General features: G+C 41.5%; 1 protein-coding gene across 6 annotated transcripts in view; it reads right to left on the bottom strand.

The window, feature by feature from the left end:
* The window catches only part of PTPRO (protein tyrosine phosphatase receptor type O), a 235,512-nt gene that overhangs the window by 34,799 nt on the left and 186,087 nt on the right, over positions 1-14,626 (bottom strand). For all 6 annotated transcript variants that reach the window (XM_030542295.1, XM_030542286.1, XM_030542268.1 and 3 more), the window contains 4 exons: positions 14,332-14,483; positions 12,263-12,383; positions 5,010-5,149; positions 835-967 (listed from right to left, as the gene is read on the bottom strand). In XM_030542295.1, the coding sequence (XP_030398155.1) occupies positions 835-967; positions 5,010-5,149; positions 12,263-12,383; positions 14,332-14,483 (546 nt within the window). The remainder of the gene's footprint in view (positions 1-834; positions 968-5,009; positions 5,150-12,262; positions 12,384-14,331; positions 14,484-14,626) is intronic.

Consider the following 14,626-nt stretch of genomic DNA (forward strand, 5'->3'; position numbering starts at 1 on the left):
AGTAAAGCTTACCATCTGTTGTAAGAGTGCCTACAGAAGCAGTCCTTAGAACAGAACAGGGGTTTAAGCTAAGTACTACATGCTGAACTTTGACATTTAGGTCATAACATTACTTGTACGATATGCTTTAGTCACTTATGGTCTGATCTCATTAACTAAGCAGAACTGAGCCTGATTATTCTGGATGGGAGACCCATAGCTGTAAGAAAGTGGTAATGGTGATTCAATAAAGGCATTCTTCCTTCAAGTAAATTTGAGCCCAGAACCCATGAGGATCCTAGAGGGGCTTGGCTCCATCAGGAGACATCTTTTTAATTTCTGCCCTTTCCAGGTCATTCAGTTGCCCTTTCCTTCTCACCTCTTCCCAGTTCAGTCTCTGGATCACCTCCTCCCTGAAGGCAGAAAGAAACTTTTCTCATTACCACAGAGGAACAGTCCCAGCCTAGTAACTGAGACTTTGCCTGGACATAGCTATGATAATTTCCTCTACGGGTGTCATCAGGGTGGTAATCCCAGAGTCTTCCTTCAAACTGGAAGCAAGGGACTATGAATAATAAATCCAATCTAAAAATCTAATTAGAATTATTTTAAAACACACAGAAATTGGGGTTTCCCTACCGATTAAAAAAAGGCACTCCCTAGTGGTGAACAGAGGTGACAGCAATACCTAATACCTAACACTTAACCAGCTGCCATCCCATTCCACCCTGGAGCTGGCTAAATTTCAGTGAAATAATTCTGATATCAGTAACACCTAAAAAGAAGCTTCAGAAGGAACGTAGAGGCAAACATTATAGTTGTGTAGAGAGGTGGAACTGGCAAAGTCTGGCTTACCCATGGTAGAGACAGCTATGAAGGTGGGAACGCTAGGGCTGTTGTGGCTGAAGGTAATCACACTGCAATTGTAGGACGTGGCAGGCAGTAGGCTGGAGATAGTCACTACATGTGAAGAAACAGTAACAGGTTCCTAAAGATACGAAAAAAATACACTGTCGTTTGTCTCTTTCATTCAACCTTTGTTTTCTAAGTGAATTGAGATCTGGCAAAAGAAGCCAGCCTATTTAAATGCTGGGATGGTGGGCAGAGACCACCTAAGCAATGAAAAGAGCTGCTCCTGAGATGCAGGAAGGGCCACAGAATCCAGAACTTAACTGATTATTGATGGCAAAAAATGAAAAACAGAGATGGAGGTGCAGGTCTCATGGGCAAATGAAGGATCCAGAGGGGGAAAACCAAGCAGAGAACCTCAGACAGTGCCCACTCTTCCAATTTGTCCAGGGAGTCAGTAGAGCAACACACAGGAACTGTGCCTAGATGCATGCACAAGGACCTGAAAAATGGCCCCACAGCCATAAAAAACTTCCCTGTCAAGTTCCCTCCTCCTGGACAAATGGATGGCAATTTTAGCTAGTACCAGGAGTAGATTGCTAAGGAGGTCTTGAGCCTAATCCAGACTGACAACTCTGAAGGCTAAAGTCACATTTATCCACAGAGCAGCTACAGTAGCAGCAAGCTCCCCATACACCATCTTACAAATGTGCTTCATCCTCTCCTTGGAGGTACCTACTTCACCAGTGGAGGGTAGTTCAAGTATCTTTGCACTTTGCCCACAGGTGACTTTTCTGAAGTGGAAGATCATAGTAAAGTCCCAGGGATAAGCAGCATTTTTTAATACAGCTATCAGACCCCTGAGCCTTGCTTTTCTTGCTTTTTACACCTCTTTGTAAATGTTATAAATCTTCGTAGAGTTTTAATGGCTGTTTCTGTGTTTGATGCATGATATAAAAGGTGTTTTATAAATGATGATAGGATGAAAGAAAATCCATAAAATAAATGTGTAGACCTACAGAGAACTTATGCTCTCATTGATAACCCTTTTTTCTACCAATTCAGCTAAAATCAGAAGAGGTTTATTGATACGAAAATAGGGCAAAATAAATTGGATGTTTCAGCCAGTAATTAAAAAAGGGAACTAAGAGTGTATTTGTGATCCACAGCCCTGGGCTAATGAATACAATGGATGAAACATTATGCAGCAAACTCTGATGGCCACAAACACAGCGTGGGAGTTCTGTGCAGGTTTGCGGTCATTTATAAGCTCCTTTTATCTTTGCAAGGTTCGCTACTGAACTACAATTCTGAGATCAGTTACACTGCTGCATACAGGATAGCAATGGCATAACAGAGCTGAATTTGCCTCTTCTAGTTGGAGATAAAGCAGGTATGGTATGGCAATAGAAGCTGGTTGGAAGATTTTGAGGGGGTTGCCCCCCCATGGAGAATTTTGATTAAAATGAAAAAATATATATATATTTTCATCAACATTTTCTGTGGAAAAACATCAACTGTTGAAAAACTGAAACCCCCAAACCTGAAGAATTTTTAGTTTTCTGGAAAAATAAAATAAAATAAAATAAAAATTCTGGAAACATTTCTCATGAAAATATTCATTTTCATCCAAAACCAATCTCTCACTGAAAAAAAAAATGGCAGAAAACGTTCAATCACACCTAACAGCAATGATTTTCCTAGCTTCTCAAAAAAGGCCCCTCCTGGGCACCAAAAATATAATCGAGCCTCCCGCCTTTTAGCCTGAGACTTGAAGATGGGTTGGGAAAGAGACTTTGCTGGATAAACATTAAAAACTGGTGAAATTAATGAGAAACGAGTTGATCATTCCCACGGCTAGATAACCTTGTCAACAAACCAGCACTACAAATGGCACTCTTGTTGAGAGTCTCACCAGAGATGACCCCTGGAGATGGAACTACCCTCACTACTTTAATAACCCCATGGCAAACCTGGACTGACTCAATCCTAACTCACTGACAGGCATTTTTTTTTTTTCAAATTAGTGCCTAAAGTTAAGCTTCACATACATATTTAGGCACCATGTGGCTCCTGATTAAGTCAGTGGAGCTGCTGGACACTCAACATGTTGACAGGATTACTGACTTAGTGGATAGGGTAGAAGTAGTAGATGTGATAAATCTTGATTTTAGCAAGAATTTTGACAGTCCCATAAGTGAGCTAAGGAAATGGAATACAGATGACATTACTATAAGGTGGGTGCACAACCAGTTGAAAGACTGTACTGAAAGAGTAGTTAATGGTTCATGATCAAACAGGGAGGCCTTATATAGTGGGTTTCTGCAGGTCAGTCCTAGGTCTGTTTCTATTCAATATTTTTATGAATGACTTGGATAATGGAGAAGAAAATTTGCTTATACAGTTTGTGGGTGACACAAAGCTGGGAAGGGTTGCAAGCACTTTAGAGGCCAGGCTTAGAATTCAAAAGACCTTGACAAATTGGAGAATTGGTCTGAATTCTACAAGATGAAATTCAGTAAAGACAAAAATGCAAAATATTTATTTAAGAAGGAAAAATCAAATGCACAGCTACAAAATGGGGAACAACAAACTAGGCAGAAGTACAGCTGAAAATGATATGGGGGTTATTGTAGATCACAAATTAAATATGAGTCAACAATGGGATGCCGCTGCAAAAAAGGCTAATAACATTCAAATACCTGTCAGGGATGGTCTAGGTTTACTTGGACAAGCCTCAAGGCAGGGGGCTGGACTTGAGGATTTCTCAAGGTCCCTTCCAGCTCTATATTTCTATGATTCTATGTTTGAAAATCAAGCCACTTAATTAGATGCCTAAATATGGATTTAGAAGCCTAATTTTTTATTTTGAAAATACTAGCCATGGTCTTTACTCTGCCCTCTTTGTTCTCTCCATTTATCAAACACTGACTATTTCTCCTTGCACCCACTGATATGAGAACCATTGCATCTCCTGCCATCTAGAACAGTCTCTCTTTGTCCCTAAAAGTCATCAGCTCTCTTTATCTACACCTCAGCTGGGAAAAAAAACCTATCTTTTCTTCTGTACATCTATCTCAGAATTATTCTGCCTCTGTTATTGGAATTATGAGTTAATGTTTTAAAGTTATTCACTTTAAAATTTTTGGATCCAAATCTGGATGTGAATATTTCAAAGTTAGGATGTGTTTGTACATGGCTTTTCAGTTCCAGCCCACCTCCAATTTCAGGATACAGTTTCAATGGAAAACCCTACATAAAATCATGGGACTGATCCTACACAGTGTTATAGTGTGTGTCTAGAATAGCATAAGAGGTGTGGGTTTTTTAAATGACATCCTATGGTGCTCAAGTAAGAGAACTGTGATCCAGAACAGGTGCTCCAGCTGTCTCAGGTGTGGAAAGTAAGCCTCACATGCATTCATACTGCCTTGATCTCTATTTCCCCCTGAGTTAATATGAGACCAGATAGGGCCACATTAGTGTCTATTTAGGTAGAGCGAAAAGGGGCATGTTTATGGAGCTGAGTGGGTGTGTCTTGAAGGAAAAGGCCTATGAGAAACAAAATAGATGAGGAGCAGCCATCTTTTTCAAGAAATTCGTAGTATACGAGTGAGGATCCTACACAGCTCATAGTACTGCAGGTAACAGGCCTGAAGAATAGATGAAGACTAGAACAGAAAAATGAGACATCACATGCATGGCTATATGCCTCTCAGCTAGCTGTGTATTCCTCACTCTTCATCCATATCCTTCCCACCCCCTAGGTTCAGATGGCTTTGTGGAGCTCATTGGAGCCGCATTGCCCTTTAGCCAATGAATACTGTCCCCAGCTTATTCTCCAAGACACAGGAAACCTGCCCTGCCAGTTTAAATCCCTAACTTCATGTTTGTGGGTAGCAAGACAGAAGGAGGATTTAAATATGGCAGTATTTCAAGGGTTATTCTACCCGAGATTCTAAGAGCTTTATTCTCCACTACCTTGCACCTTCTGTGACTGAATGTGAAGTGGATGTCAGATGCTACCATATTCCAATTTTATATTGTTTTACATCCATTCTGCATAGGAGTAAATGACTACGCACCATGAAAAGCAGCAGAGAACCAGGCCCTCAGGACATGTTGTCAATATCTGGGTCCAAAATGGATGAGGTGAGGTAGAGAAAGAGGAAGCCACATACCTGCAACTTTGTTTCTTGGCCAGAGCCAGCCTGCTGGCAGAAGACTTCAAAGAAATCCGCCACTCCTTCCTCCACCCATAGCAGAGTCACTGAAGTCTGGGTCTTGTTCACAGCAAACAGTGATTTTGGAGGAGCTGGTTCTGGATGGGAGAGAGAGAGAATCTCCTTTCACCAAGCTTATCTTTTGGTCTTTGAAAAATCAACAAAGGGAACCAGCAAACAGAATCAGTGAAATGAATAATACCCTTCTTGAATTTTTTCATTTCCTTCAGAAACAATCTGTCACATTGACACAGCTATTAAGCAACTGATGTAAAACAGGAAGATAGCTAAGCATCTTGGTTCTTCTTCTCTATTTAACAGTTCTCTGATTGGCTTGCTGGATAATTACTTCTCTTCCCCATTCAAACAGTGTTTGGGGGAACATTCTGTTAATAGACATATTTGCATAAGTTCTTGGAGGAAAAAAAAAAGGTTGCCCAACTGTTAGGAAAAAAAAATAGTATGTGGGTCAATTAGAACTAAAAATCTTGACTGCTGTCATTCTGAGTAGAACATGCAGAGCCACAGGATTTGGATGTGTTTTAGATCTGTGCAGAAGATGCTTTCTTTCTCTACTTGATTCCAGAAAGCAGCAGTTCTCCTCAAACTGCTTTGGCCTAGTTCACCATCCCCCAAAAAACTATCCTATAGTCCAGTATATCCACACTCCCTTGCAGCTGCAAAGGATTGTGAGTTGGCTTCATGATGAGAAACCAGAGGCTTTTTGCTGTTGATGTTGCCGCCTGGTTGGGAGGTGTGCTTGCTGAGCAGATGGTGGGTCCTGGGTAGAAATAGTGTTAGGAGGGTTGATACTGTAATGGGGTGGAAAGCTAACTGCAGAGTTGGGGTGCTGCTGGTGTGATATAGGGGTGTTGGTTCTGGTGAGGAGATAAAGTGCAGAGATTGGCTACTGAATGTTGGTATTTCTTCCCCCCCAAACTTACCATCCTCAGATCTTCAGTCTTGGTATAGCTTTCAGAAGTCTGTACACCTGGCTCTCTAGGTAATCTAATGGATGGATTTCTCTGTCTTGCAACTCAGGGTATGGCTACACTCGAAACTTCAAAGCGCTGCCGCGGCAGCACTTTGAAGTGTGAGTGTGGTCGCAGTGCCAGCGCTGGAAGAGAGCTCTCCCAGCGCTGCATGTACTCCACCTCCTCATGGGGATTAGCTTGCAGCGCTGGGAGCCATGCTCCCAGCGCTGCGGCACTGTTTACACTGGCGCTTTACAGCGCTGTATCTTGCAGCGCTCGGGGGGTGTTTTTTTCACACCCCTAAGCGAGAAAGTTGCAGTGCTGTAAAGCGCCAGTGTAGCCAAGGCCTCAGAGCCACATAAGCAGCAAAGAGGAGAGGGGAGAATGAAAGCTGCCCTGGGAATGGGTGAGGAAGATGCAGCATCAGTAAATGGAAGGAATGAGCTATTGCTTCCCTCTCCTGTCTAGACTCCTGCTGGGCTTAAGGGCTCTGGGATTTTTCTTCATGTTTTTTCCCTCCTCTAATTGGTGAGGAACAACCGAATGGGTGTTTTTTATCATCCCATTTCCAGGTGGCTATGGAATACTGCCAAAAGAGGAGTGTCATTCCAGGTATGTTAAGAACAGAAGCAATGTCTTTCTGACACACATTAATCAGTCTTGCACTTCTCTCCCCCACAATGAGAAAATAAAGAGGAGTACCACAAACTATGTCCCAGGTGCATGTGTGTACATTTTATAACTCTAATCAGTACAGGGTAGGAAGGGAAGGGGGGACCTCTGCAGTGAAAATGAAAAAATAAATAGGGATAGATCTGAACCTAGATCTGCAGCACCCTGAACACTGTGGCAGGCTGGAGAGGATGGAGTTCAAAGTCTGATTTCTGATCCTGTTTTCTATAACAAGTTAAATCAAAACCTTAAATCCGTGACGCCCTTACATTTTGGGTGTTAGAAATATGGATCTGAATTTTCCTGTTCAAGCCTCTCTCTAAAAATTAGTCATGGTCCTTAAACTGAGTACATGAAAACAGAGCTGGGCCTGAGTCCTTACATTTCAGAACTTTACCCAGGTTGAGGAAGTCTGGATTCTCAGGACTCGATTCTCTGTTGTTCTCCAGCCTGTGTCATCATCTATATCAGTGCAAAATGCTATCAAATCGGAATGGCCATGAGATTTGGACACTCTTTGCACTGGTATAGATGATGAAACAAAGCGCAGGGCAACAAAGAATCTAATCTCAGGTTTTTTCATCAGTTTCACCACAGAGACAGAGCATAGAAACAAATTTGGATCCACATTCAAACTTCCTCAAAGTTCAGGAGGCACAGGGAGGTGTGGATCTGAGGTTTCCTGTCAGGCCCTTCTATCTTTATTTCAGGGATGGTCTTGGCAATTGTCATCAATAAATGATAAAAACCTGACCTCTAGTGGTTGTAACTAACAGATACAGTGTCAGCTTTAAGGTGGACTATTGAAAGAAAAAGTGTGTAGCAGTTTAGAAGCCTTTCTTAGCATAGTTGTCCAAATGTTAATACACTTTTCCCAAGAATATTTAAAACCCAGGGCATGATCCTGTTCTCAGTCACACTAGTTTTACATAAGCAGTATTACCAACCCCAAGTTTTCAAAAATCATGAAAAACATTCCTTTTATTTGCTCTCTGATGTTGCCAAGTTTTGAGGTCACATTTTCAAACTTTTCTCTGCAGCCATAAGGGCTAGAAACTTTACTTTTTAAAAAACTGAAAGCTGGGATTGTCAGGCAATAGCCTGATTGCAGGAGCTTGAGGCTTTAAGAAACATACCAAACATTGTGAGAGTTGGCAAGACTGCCACTGCTGGAACTCCATTAACCTCAGAAGAGTTACTCTCCATTTGCCCCAATATAAGTGAGCTCAGAGTCAGGTCCCTAGTTTTTATGCCTGTTAAGTCTTCGTTACCTGGCAGTCTGGAGAGATAAGTATAATAGAATTATGCACATTCCGCCAGGGGATCTCAGAGGGTTCACAGGTTGTTTCTTATACCTCTTCTGTGAGGTCAGGGAATATTATCCTCATTTAATAGATGGAAACTGACAACAGACTAAGGCACAGAGAGTTAACAGGTTAGATCCTTCACTGGTTTTAAATGGGTGCAGCTCCATGTGGCTTCATGTTTTCCAAAGCTTGGGGAGGCACAAACAGCAGCAAGGTTTTGAAAGTTTCAGCAGGTGATCCTCCAGTGGAGGCCTGAATACCCAGGCAGTGAGAGCATCCAACACACACAAGATTTTCAAAGCACAGAAATGTCCCACATTCTGATTTGGAAAAATAATAATCTAACTTTGAGTGCTCAAAACTAGAGAGTTAGTGATCTGCAGAGCACTCACAGGAGACCCTCTGAAAAATCCCCTGCATGTGACCTGCCTAAGATCTTTAAACTGGGGACCTAATTCTCCCCTGCTTTGTGTAATCACTTATAGCAAAGTGAGAATAAAAACAACCATTTCATGCTGGCAGTGCCTTATGTTCACTTTACATAAGTGTAAATGACCACATCTAGTGCAACACAGTAGAGAATTGGGGCTTCAACATACACATCAGTGCCCATACACTAGCTGAGGTTCAGGTTGGTTTGGTTAGAAACACTAAAGGGAATCTGGCTACATTAATTGGAGATGTACCAAAACCAGATACACTTTGTACAGCTAGTCCCTATCTCTGTGATAAGCAGCTCATGCGCAGAATGCAGGAGAACCACATGGTCATAATGAACACTGGGTTTGCGCCAGCTCATCTCCCAGTCTCTTTCCTGAGAGGAAGGGTTTTAAGAGTGGCTATTTGGGAAGCAAGGTGGGGAGAAGGTCTTTAGGATGGCTAGGCTTCACAGTCAGTTGTGAGAAAGGACTGGGGAGTGTTTCTGTTTACTTTTTGAATATGCTTTTTACTTTTTAATTACAGGCAAGAGCCCTTGAGAACAAGACCTTGCTGAATGAAACTTTTTTTCTTTTCCTTTTCATTTGTTCCAGCTTGCAGGGTCAAACCGAACCAAAATCTAATCACTCTTGAAATATGGGGAAATCTGTGCATCTCTCCATCTGTGCTGTTTCGGTGTTGGAGGGAAGTGATCCCCTATAAATAGTGGGCTGTATTCATTGGTATGCTCAGCTGCTTTGCACTGCTCCCAAGATCCTAGGGTCCAGATTTTTAAGAGGTATTTTCGGCACCCAATTCTTATTGATTTCAATGGGAATTAGGCACCTAAATACCTTTAAAAATCTGGCCCTAAATATCTATAAACCCAGGGCAGCCAGACAGATGCTCCAAGTCTACGGGTTTTTTTGTTTTGCTTTGACAGGGCAAGAGCAGACAAAGTGGTATCAGTGACTCTTGCCAAGACTGCATGTTGAGGTGCAAAGTGATTTGGGGTCATTCAAGATAAGGAGGCGATATAAAAATGGAAGTGGTTTTGTGCTTGGACTTTGTTTCTTTGTTGGATTTTTTTTTTAAATGCTGACTTCTGTGAAGGCTGCCTGTGAGAGAGAGAGAGCGAATGTGTGTGTACGCGCATGTGTCGGTGCGTACGCGTGTACTTTCAATTTTAGTGCCCCTGGGATCCAAGGAATAATAATATTTTGGACTTTTAATGAACTCCTGGATAGCAGAGTGCAGTACAGACATTAATGAATTAGGCCTCATTACACCCCTGTGAAGTAAAGTATATATTATTCTCAGGTCCATATGAAGAACCTGAAACACAGAGACTTAGGTACAAATGACCAAAAGTAGCCTTTAATTTTGAGCGCCTCCTATGTACTGAGTGTCTAATTTTAAACACTTAGAAAGAGTATGTCTACACTACAATAAAAGACCCGCAGCATGGACATAGCTGGCCTGCAGCCGATTGTGGGGCTATAAAGCAGCAGTGCAGATGTTCAGGCTCAGGCTGGAGCCTGGCCTCTGAGCACCTGTGAGACTGGGCTTCTGAGCCCGGGCTTCAGTCTGAACCCAAATGTCTACTCTGCAGTTTTAGCTGTGCAAGCCCAAGTCACTGACCTGGGCTCTGTGACATGGCACCACTTTTTTTTATAGCAGTATAAACATAACCTTTGGGTCAATTTTCAGGCATGCAGAGCAGGTCCCATAGACTTCATTTGGCATTATGGGAGCTCAGCTCCTCTGATAATCAAGATCTAGGACTGAAAACCTCGTCCAACTGAAGTCTGTAGGAGCTTTACCATTGAGTTTGATGGAGACAGAATTTCACCCTACCTGTCTAAAGTTTGGCACTCCAAACGTGAAGCATCCAAAATTAAAGGCTACTTTTGAAAATGACCCACTCAAGGTGTCTCGGACATTTTGGAGAAGAGTCTGATCTTCTGAGGCTCAGTCCTGTGCTTTAGGCACAAAACTACCTCTTCTTCTCCTAGCACAGATAAAGAATAGCCTATATTAAATTGTGACAACATCACATGTGGACATTATCTGAAATAAATCCTTCCTATGCCCAAGCAAATGGATTAATTTTTTCTGCAAATGGAAAGTTCCCAGATGAAGCATGGAAGAATATGATACCACCACATTTGGCACAGCTGCCCAATGCTGAGTCATCTACTACTTAGAACAGATTCCCAGGATTTCTAATCCCAGATCTCTCTGCTCCCTCAAAAACATCAAGGAGAGACTGTAGGACTGACCTTTGCCAAGGTAAACCACCTTAACTATTCTTCATGCAAAATTAAAATGCTAAAGGTGTGAAATAAAGAGTGGTGGAGTCTAGAAGTGATTTATCTAAAGTGTATTTGTTGTGTTTTCTCTAAAATATCTAACAGAAGAACTAGGGCAGAACACTCAAAATCTTCCATATTAACCAGCCCTAACAGAATATTTCCCCTTCCATCAGCAAGCCAGAAATAATAGTCCTTTTTGTCAAAGAAAGGTTACAAGGACGTGCAACATGAATAATATGTTCCATTTTCTGAATCATGTAAATGATGCTACTTGAAGGAGTCAAACATTTCCAAATACCATTCAGAAAACACCCAGCTACTGATATTCAGGAGCCAGATTAACACCCACACATACATTTTTGTGGAAATGCCTATGGAATAGGACTGGAGTGGGGAAGGAAAACGCCACAGAATGAAACATTCCATCTAGTGGGAGAAGCCTGGGGGAATCGCAGATTGTAGAGGCCGCACTGCACCCCAACATCAATGCATTTCAGGGATCTATGTGGAAGGAAGCTCCCTTCTGCACAGACAGTTATTCTCCTGCATCCCATCCAACTAAGCAGGATTGCTATTGCCATTGACAAGGTCCATCTAAGGCTGCGCCTCACACTTTAGTTCATAGAGAGCTCCATTCTGAACGGACCCTTGGGGGATAATCCAGTCTCAAGTTACCAACACTATCTCCCCCACCTTCATAGTGGGATTTGTGCTGACACCAGTAATTAGACAAACCCCAAGATTTCACAAGCTACCATTCAAGTCACTTCTGGGACTCAGTTTCCAGAGCAGCAGGAGAATAGCAATATTAGAAGATGCAGAGATAGCCGCCATTACCTTATCCTCACCCTACTCCTTAAAACATCAGTAGTAAAGTAGGACAGTGGGAGAATGAACTGTCCTGGGAAGTCCCTCTAGCCAAGACACATTTTACTTGTTTATTTGATGTATGTGTTACAGACACACAGGCAAATGATGCAAGATTTCAGTGGATTTATTGCTCTTGTAAAAATTACAGTGTGGCTCTTTTTCAAGTGAGAAAATATTTGTCATCTTTGGGGGGGGGGGACCTGGAATCAGTCCAAGCCACACAGAGTTCAGATCCAGAAGGGAACTTTTCAAAAGTTTGAAGGGTTCTGGTCTGGACCAACAGAGGTCAGCTGCAAAGCTTGTGTTCTCACTCCAAAGTCTGGGTGTGTTTGGACCAATCGCAGGGAAATAATTATGGGACAATAGTGCTCTCTCATGTTGTTCTGGATAGGCTCTACTTACTGCCTCTTAGGGTGAGATACTGCCTCTCCTAATCACCTTGAGTAGAATCTTGTTTGGAGAGTAGTCCCACTGAAGTGAATGGGACTACTCTCAGGGTAAGGTACCAATCAAGGTGAGTATATTACAGCCCTTATTAAACAAAAAGAGCGAGGTATATGCCTATATCTTTGAGCTGAGGAAAGTATTGAATCAGCCCCAATAGACAAGAGAGGGAAATTACAGACAATTACCCAGGCAAACAAACACATTCTCACCCAGTTTCACAATCTGTGGTGTGGAGGCGTTGCTTCCTCTCTCAGTACAAGCAGTTACTGAAAGGTTGTAGATGTCTCCCGGAGGCAGGCTCAGAACTGTAGTCATCACGTTCCGTGTCACCTACAATGATCATTGGCACCAAGTATTAAATATTATACAAATAAAAGAGCCCATTTGAAGAAATAAATCAAGCACTTAATGCAGTCTGGACAAAATTCTCATCATCAGTATAAATCACTTCTGCATACTCTGCACTTGTTGTATGTTCTAATTCGCAGTGTCATTGATGGATGCAAGACACAAGTTCAATAGAATGTCACAGTGCAGAGAGAAGTAAATTTTACAGTATATTTCTTATTGGTTGAAACAAACATAGCCAGTGAAAGATTTTTAAAAAAACAACTTTGAGGGGACTTCTTTTAATCTGGATTTTGCAAGTTATATCAAACTTTTGAATAATTCTAACCAAACCATGGATCAGAGCACCCTGGAACTTTGGGTATTTGAAAATCAGTTTGGAATCTCTAGGAAAAATATAAAAGTTAGAGATGGCTGAGCCTGTACAGCTATGACCCAAGATCATGCCTCTATATTTGCATGGGAGGATCCTTGCACCCATTTGGAACCCTGCTGACTTCACTGAGACTCCACATAGGTCTACCTGCACAGAGTGGATTGCAGGCTTAGGCCATAGGAAGAATTGACTTGAGCCATGCCCAGAATTCAAATTGAACCTGGAGCTGAATGTGCTTTGAGGTTCAAAAAGAGTATGAACAACTATTGCGCTATTATTTTTAATGTCCAAGCACTCCTCCCATTTCACAGTTGCCACTGAAACAGGAAGCAGAGTTGATGACATGCCATCAGAAAGGTTGTTCCCATTGCATTTCTGCCCCAGCTACAAGCAATGCACATCAGAAACCTCATGATAGTACCCTCCTCAACCAATTGTGTAATCATAACCACCTGGAGAAAGAATATATAAATTATATTGCCTGCAACTAAAAAGGAAACACAGGCATGTTTTTGGTTTAAGTCACTAGTAATTAAAAATTGAAGGAACATGTCAGGTCAGAAATCATATAATTCATTTATTTTAAGAAATATTACTTATTTTACTGATAGCACTTTATATCATTAAAACTGTGGTTGCATTTTTAAATTCTCACTTAATTTTACCACATTTGGTGTTATTGGTTTCCTTTGTACACATTAAAGTGAGCCTGCTTGGTTTAGCTTTCTATCTGCAAGAGCAGATCATACAAGGTGCTAGTCAGACACAATTCCCAGTTCATTTTATGGGTATAATGGGTTCTCAGCACCTCAACATATCAGACACCGAATGGTTGTTTCACTTACTAATTCTCATGATCTATCTCAATGCTTCTGGTTTGGGGTAGCAAAAAATGGAAGGGAAATATTTTATTTTTAAATCATGAAACAAATCTATTAATGTTGGATGAGATTTACCCCTGTTCCGAGAGCCAAAATAAAGTCTATGCACTATTCAAGTCCCACCTCAGGTATGTCTTCACTGCTCAGTTAACCCAGGGTCCTACCCAAGTTCAAAGCCAATCTCCTCCACCACCACCACTCTCCACATACAAACATCTCTGACTTGGGTTTGGAAATGCTGAAAGCCTAGGCTAGCTAATCCAGCTGAGATATGTCTCAGCGCTGGTTTAACTCAGGCTGGAACCTGCCCACTTTGAAGTGAGGATGCAGACTAAATCATTTAAGTGTGGATAGTCCTCCAATGCCCTTCCCACAATTCCCTTAGAAGAACAGACAAGTTCTCCTGAAATTGATACAACAGGAAACTTTTTTTTTTAAACAAGAACTACTTTATTTTGAAGTCTTAAAAGGGTTGTAAAGGGTGCACAGCCTTTATACTAACTCTCTGCAAAGGGGTACATTTAACACACTAGGATTAGCGGAAGCTTAATTGACCTGACCATAGTTTGTAATATGAAGTTTGTGTATTGAACATGACAACTTTAAAAAAAAAAAAACATTAGAAAGAACAAACGGGCAGTCATGAAGCTTTAAAAATCCTATTAAGACTTACGCTCTTTTTGATTTTTTTCTTGCCTTCAGCAATGATCATCCAGTGCAGCATCCTGGAATGAGACAAGTCGGTCCCATTGTCTCCATATGTCCAACTGACATACAGCAGATTGTTGAAATATTCGACTGAGGTGATCTCTGGTGACACCGGGGCTGGGGAGAATAAGAAAAAGATGCTACAAACAAGATCTAACTTAATATATAATTAAGCCCAAAAATTAACCTTGGCTACTCACAGCCAAAGGGACTTTATTGGGAGAAAGAGCTTAACAAAAAAAATTAGACACGTATAAATA

Source organism: Gopherus evgoodei, chromosome 1 (assembly GCF_007399415.2).
Source record: "Gopherus evgoodei ecotype Sinaloan lineage chromosome 1, rGopEvg1_v1.p, whole genome shotgun sequence".
Taxonomy (NCBI): domain Eukaryota; kingdom Metazoa; phylum Chordata; order Testudines; family Testudinidae; genus Gopherus; species Gopherus evgoodei.